The sequence below is a fragment of the Atta cephalotes genome, assembly GCF_000143395.1.
Source record: "Atta cephalotes unplaced genomic scaffold scaffold00023, whole genome shotgun sequence".
Lineage (NCBI taxonomy): Eukaryota > Metazoa > Arthropoda > Insecta > Hymenoptera > Formicidae > Atta > Atta cephalotes.
Window position 1 is genome coordinate 1,583,179 of NW_012130087.1, and position 7,642 is coordinate 1,590,820.

The 7,642-nt window shown below is 32.2% G+C and overlaps 1 protein-coding gene across 1 annotated transcript in view; it reads left to right on the forward strand.

Moving 5' to 3' along the window:
- LOC105619854 (protein pangolin, isoforms A/H/I/S-like) overlaps positions 1-7,642 on the forward strand; it is a 32,549-nt gene that overhangs the window by 2,540 nt on the left and 22,367 nt on the right. Inside the window, exon 2 of the mRNA XM_012201372.1 lies at positions 313-460. Coding sequence (XP_012056762.1) covers positions 313-460 — 148 coding nt within the window. The remainder of the gene's footprint in view (positions 1-312; positions 461-7,642) is intronic.

Here is a 7,642-nt window from a genome sequence, read left to right on the forward strand (position 1 = left end):
ACGTACCGTACTACGTAACGTTACGTTACGTTACGTTACGTTACGTACGTACGTACGTACGTACTATATTACTTATATATATATATATATATATATATATATATATATATATATATATGGGATGCGGAATTTGAACTCGCAACCTGTCGATTACGTCGTTCTCATGCGAAGCTATACAACATTCCAAAAAATTCAGAATAATATTCACAGAATAATATTCACTCTCGCACTAAGATTTTGATATATTTTGATATATCGACATATTGTCAAGGAAAATAATATGATAGTTACATATTAAATTTTATTTTATAGGCGAGTAAGATGGGTCTGGCGGGGACGCATCCAAGTGGATTATCCTTTTTCTGTCCAAATGGAGACCACCTGACCCAACCACCTCCCGCCCATATGGGTATACCTCCCTACGGCGCATTGGACGCGGGTAAGGCGGCCGCCGCGGCTGGTAAGTACTTTTCGACTATCTATTAGAATAGATGTCCCTATTAATGTGCTTTTAAGGCAACTTACTCCTTACTGAATTAATTATTAAATTTTGTAGCTTTTTAATTTTGAAATTATATTTGAAATCTACTTAAAATCTATTTGAATCAATATCAGTTTTTTTAATTTTTTTTTATCATATTTTTTTAATTTAAAGATGTTAATATCTCTATTAGAAAGTGTGCTCCTTCAAGGGACGATGGCTTTATTAATGTGTCCCAATTTCTATGCCTTTTTGCATTTGACTCATTTTAATATACAATTACTAAAACAGATAATAGATATAAGCTAATTGGTTTAGTTAGTATTGCATAAATTATTATTTTAATTATACTTACATTATACTTACATAATTTATTATACTTACAATTTAATTATACTTACAATTTCAATGTATATTCATGACATAACGCTCTTTGCTCCAATGTAGAACACACTAATAGGAACAAGTTTAAAATTTTGCGATGGACTCACGTAAATTCTTCTAAACTATGATATGTATCTTTCGAAAAATATTTATTATAGGTACTCTAATAATAGTTAAAAAGTGAAATACTATCTTTGATATCGTATTAATAATTTAACTTAAAAATAAAAACAATTCTTTTCTTATTTATGTTAGTTTTCTTTACTGGCTTATTTAAACACAAAACTACACTAATAGGGACAGATATAGTAATAGGGTTACCCTAGCAATCATTTACATAGTCCTAGAAACGTTTTCTTGCTAGAATAACCTTCATGGATCAACTTCTTTTTTTTCGTTTGATTTTACTAATAATCGTTTTTATTCGAATTAAGTTGAAGGATTTTGCAAAAATTGTTGCAACTTAATGTGTTTGATAATCAAAATCTTCGTAACATGTAATTTTCATGTCATACATAATTGAATACACAATTGCAAATTTTAAAAAGCGTGCTTTCTCGTTGATAAGTTAAATTATTCATATTTGATATACATATTTAGTCTTTGCAAAGTTATAACCTCGGAACGTTTGTTATATTTTACGAATTTAATAAAATTTGGACATAGAGAAATTACATTTAGTCTTAGTTAAAGATGAAGTGGAAATCATTCTGAACCCTTCGTTGACACACACCTTTTTCGACACACTGAGTGGCTCACATCCAGAGTAATGTTTAAACAATTGACATTCTTATTTAAAAAATCCAATCAATATGAAAAAAATTATGGATCAATTTCAAGATCTGTAGAACACATTCAAATAGTTTTTGATTGAAATTTCATTTCACAGTTTTTGTGAAAAAAATTTTTGAGTTCAATGAATAAAGAAAAAATAAATAAAATATTTGAAAAATTGTAACTTTTAAACAATTCAATATTAACAGTTAAAAATTTATAGAATTGTTGTTTAGATGTGATACTTTGAAAAAAAAATTAGTTTATAAGTTGATTTTGGATAAAGGATATTTATTTTGCATATTGAATGTAGGCTATTTTGGGAATTGAAAAAAACAGAGATTTTTTTTATAAACATATTGTATTTTGTTTTACAAAATAAAAGAAAATTGAGTTTCAGAAAGTTAAAATAATTTTGTGAGTGGTTTACATCCTCAGTATGTCAATGAAGGATTGAATCTTTTATATTTTTTAAAATAAAATTAAGTTTTACTTGGTTTTATTTTATTTGAATCAGGGTTGATAAAAATCATGTTATAGACATATTCAAAATATATTAAATTAATATTTTAAATATGTTTCAAGCATGTTTTTTAAAATACTATTTAAAACATGTTCAAAACATGTTTAAAAAAATTACAATGCTTAGTTTTAAAAAAACATAACATTTGTCAACTCTGATTTGAATGTATGTAATCATGTATGTAATCATGTATACAGGGCTATGAATTTACAAACTGAATTATTGATATATATTGTATTAAAATATTTAACTATCCCGAAATGATTAATTTTTGTCATTAATATTGATTTGTTAAAACCAAGTAAGAAAAAAACTTTCATAAAACTTGTTATAATCATTATGTTATAGTACTATAAAATATGCGAAGTAGCACATTCACAGAAGTAACGTATTGACAGACAAAGATTACAAATTTATATATTTTTAAATGATATATACATCAATTGTTTACATATCGTTTCGCAATATATCTTGATCACAAATATACAGCCATTAATAATATAAAATCTCACTCCACGCTTTCAACATGAACTTTCAACTACTGACAATACGCTCATAGTCTCGATATCCCCAATACGTATCGGTTGAATCAACAATTCTTTCACGAAGTTAATCCGCTATTGTCCGGCCAAATATTGACGTTCCTCTCGAATTGTAATTGATGGAATACTTCTCGTCCCCGCTCGCGTAATCGACACGCTCCGCCCCGTCGAGAGAGCTTTATATATAATTTTATTGTATCGAGCTGCGCAAATATTAACATGGCCGTTACAACCCGACCCAAGCGAGCCCAGATTGTGTCTGGCCTTTGCGCAAACCGTTAGCAACCACGTTAACACACGTTAATCTTCGTTATAGCGATTCGGTAGACGAAATACCGAATTACGTGTAATATAAATAAATCTGCAGTGAACATAGCAGTTCCTATTGGCGTAGCACAGGTATCAAGTTTTTTTAAATCTCTGAATACAGATATTGCATGTTGCACACTATGGAAATGTCTTTATTGTCAAGTACGTTTGATTCTCTCTTAAACTAATCGCGAGTATACTTTCGATGCTCTCGAGTCGAGCTGAAAAGTCTGCATTGATAACTTCGGTATCTAATTGAAGGAATATTTCTTATCAAGTCAAGAGGCATGGTGAGATTTAAATAGAGGTTGTGAAGAGGGCGGCATAATCTCTAAAAAGAATCTCTGAGAGAAAGAGAGAGAGAGAGAAAGACAAAGAAAGAGAAAGAGAGAGAAAGGATAATAGCAAATTGGCGTCAAGTATGAACGAAAAAGGGAGAATCATTCATTAAGCTCAGGGGAACTCATTCCATTAGGCATTACAAGTATGCAGCTTTCCTCTAAGTCAAGATAGTTTCTATTCACCTATTCAGTTTTGATAGATTCCGCTCTTATTCTATTCTTGAAACGCTTTCCTCTTCTATCAACTTCAAATTATTATGGTTTTATTGTTAATACATCACCAACTTAGCTCTTAGGTGCAACCTTGAAAAGTTTCAAAGTAGCGACATCGTTGAAAGAGCTTTAAACATTGCTTCTGCTAACTTATCTTAGGACACAGTTTTCATCACTTCACTCTTTCTCAATATTTTTGTCAAGAAAACTTAAAGAGTTTTCTTATCATTTTGTCTATAAACAAGTACAAGTAAGATATTCTTTATCCCCTCTAAATTCTAAAATATGTAGATGATGTTGATAGCATTTATGCATGCACGGCGGCTCTGGTTCTTTGTCTTGCAAACAAGGGAAGAGCATTCCATCTTTACTCTTCGCGAAATAAACTGTGACTCGACCTCATCCTGCCTCATGTCCCTTCCTTTGTTCCCTCCGAAACTACAATTTCTCTTAATACTTCTCCGAACCCACCACCTATTCGCTCAATCTTTTCCCTGCTACTAAGCAGTTGAATATCGCGGTAAAAAAATTGTTTCCTTTCGTTCACTCTATATTCTGCACTTCTGCTCTATACTCTACCTTCTTCGTGTCTATTTTCTAATGTCTTTGTCCTCTTTTCTGCTTTCCCTCTTCTTCATTTTTCTTTCCTTTATTTTTGATTTATGATTCTACGATTTATTTTCTCACTTGCATGAATGTATATGTATTTTTAATTAGTAGCTTTACTTTTCGATCTCTGTTGCGCGTGTTTATTTAAAAACTTCATGGTAAAGAACAAGCGAAAGAGATAGCGAATGGAAAAAGAAAGGGAAGTGGTAACGCAAATGAAAAAACAGGAGGGAATGAAACGTAAAAAGGGTGGAGACACGGCCACCAATAACAATCCTTCCGTTTCAACAAGGCTTCGCCATTGATCCGCTTAGCTTCTCTCTTTCTCTTTTCTCTGTCATATTTTCTTTTTCTTATTTTCTTCTTTCTTTTATATTTTTTTATTTTTTATTATACTGTTGTCTATGCCTTTTTTTTCGCTATTCTTTATGTTAAAATCTTTACATTTCCCAGTTTTGGAAAGTGATTAATTCTAATTTTTTGTTGAATTTTTTCGATTTATGCTGTTTTTTTGTTTCACCAATACTGGAAAAAGTATTATTTCTCGTAGTTTGTAATTAATGATGGCAATTTATAATTAACACCGATTCTGTATTTTGCAATCCGAGTATGCAAAGTAAAGTTCGCTAATAACCTCAATAAGTTGATAATTAAAACCGTGTTTTACAAAAATAACTCGGATAAAAGCTTGATTGATTATTCAATTAAGATTTATTTAACATTAATATTGAATAACATCAATTTGTTTCGAGTAAAATCAATATCACGAGGAAGGATTTAGATTTAGATACCGATCTTAAAATAAATAATCACAAATATTGTTTTGCATCGTCTGCACTTTACTTCTTTATTACTTAGCTTCTTATTAAATTTCTGATGTTGATAATACGCATTTTATTTCCATTGCTGACTGTTATAATTTTTTGGCTTTCATAATTCTTTATTTTATTTTTCTTACCTCCAACAAGAACAACAATGGTAACTACACATTTAAAATTTTAATAAATTATGTTCTCTGCTTTTTTCGCAACGAATTCTAAAGTTCTCGATTTATTTAAAGAAAAATTCTGACGATTAAATGCAAAATTTCCCAAGATATGCAATGTTAATTTCATGATATTGTGTCCATTGCACAAAAACAGTCTTTTTTATTCTAATTAAGATTGACTTAATTAAATCCTTTGTATAAAACTTTAAATACGCTCTCTTATCTCAATAATATCTCAATATATTTCAATAAAATTGTTTACAAAAATTATGACTATGTATTTCTTATTTTTTATGATTTTATCAAATTTTTTTGTATTGATACAATCCATCTTTTGAAAATTAAAAGAAATAAAATATTAATAAAAATTGGATAATTATATTTATTAATAGATAAAATTTCTCAAAGAAAAAAAGAGATAATTCTGCTGTGTTTCTTTTTAGACTGCTTTATCGCTTCCATCCTTATTTCCATTGCATTCATTTAGTTTCCGAACCTGTACTACCGGTTTCCCGAAGCCGGATGGATAAAATTTATGACGATAAGGTTTAATAGAGCGAAATAGACGAATTCGCTCGCTCGCGAGGTTGGACGAAGCTACGAGAAACGGTTGGAAAAAAGAACTCTCGAGCACCGACCGAGTTAAAATCGACTTGGATGAAAGCAGGAAAAGAGTGAGGCGAGCAAATGGAAAAAGAAAAGAAAGAAAAAGAGAATATCGCGGTACACGGAACATCGGGAACCTGAGTTGTTCGAGAATAAAAGAGTAATTTTCCGGATGGTGAGATGCCGATAATGGGGTTGCAGACTGCCGAGTCAACTGGAAAGTGATTAAGCACACATGACGGAATCCACGGACTCGTCAGGATATTACGAGGCACCCCTTTTCGTTATCCTCCCATTTCTTCGCTCTCTCGTTCGCATCTTCTTGATCCTTCGTTGTCTTTTCTTTCTATTTCTTTTATATTTTTCATTCTCTCTTTCTGCTCTTTTTTTTTTGTATACTTATACTCCCAATTTTCGGTCCAACTCTCTCTCTGGCATCATGTCAGACGAATAGAGCTTTCGTGCTCTAACGAATATGCATTTCGATCTAACCAGCATTGAACAGACTCGCCTTCAGCTTTTTTTATCATTAACTGAAATTAAGTCATGCTTGCACGATTTTAATCCTGCCTGTTCCTAATCGCTTGCTTGGAAGTTCATTGAATACGAGAAATTTTATTTTTTCATTTTGTCTTATTCTGCATTATCATCATAGATGCGATATTAAACTTTAAATCTTTTTATAAAAGAAGTAAATTGAAATCAATAAGTAAATAACATAAACTATTATAAAACATATAACATATAAAAAAAATAACATATAAAAAAAATTGGAATGTTTGCATATACATAATGTGTAATTTATTTCATGATTTCTACATAAAGCGACATATAGACGGATATATCGTGTTGCACGCGACACATAAATTCGTGTGCGCAAGATAAAATATCGGATTATTACTTTTACGTGGGATTAAATTTCGTTTCGGCAGCCATTGTTTTCACGGGCTCGAGTGTGCTTCGTTATTCAAATGAGATTAAAAGCCCGGGGCTGAGTGGGAGCCCGGTCTCGTTACAGTCGAGTGGCTAATCGTCGTTATGCGAAGATCGAAAGTAGCTCCATTGCACAAAAAAGCTTCAGCATCCGCGAGTTTTACGTACGTCGTCGAATCGTTTTATCTTTTTCTGTCGGTAATACAAATAAGATCGTAAAATAAAACTAATATATTAGTTTCTCAAAAGCGATAACAAATCTGACTACAAAAAAAAGATAATAAAAAAAAGAAATAGAATCGTTTGACTAATCTGATTATTTAAAAAGAAATATACATTTGTGACAAAACACTACTTTTTGCTATTTATCATCAACCTATATACACAAAGTGACAATAGAAAAAAATATAGAACACGGCCATGATTATTCAAAATCACAATTGTTTTCGCGAAATGTAACCGTGCTTCGTTATTTCAACGCAAACGGGAGACGGAAGCCCGATCTCTTTACGGTCGATCAGTCGACAGTCATTATAGAGTTGGGGATTGAGAGTGGCCCTATCCGGAGAAAACCACGCGTTGACCGATTTCAGCACGCGCGAGGGGATGAGAGAGAAGAGCCAGATTGTCACGGGGAATATGCCTTCGGGACATGATCGCCCGCAAAACGCAAAAAGGAACGGGGTGGAAACAGACTGGAGAGTCCATCCAATCCGTTCGCGTATACTATACTCGCCGAATGACATAGAAAGAGAAAAAGGGAATGGTGACGAGAGAGAGAGAGAGAGAGAGAGAGAGAGAGAGAGAGAGAGAGAGAAGAGAGAGAGAGAGAGAGAGAGAGTAGTAGTCGTCCGTCGTACGTAACGGTCGGTTACGTACGGTCGTCGTAGTTACGGTTCCGGGTCCGTTCCGTTTACCGTTCCGTACCGTAACCTTAGT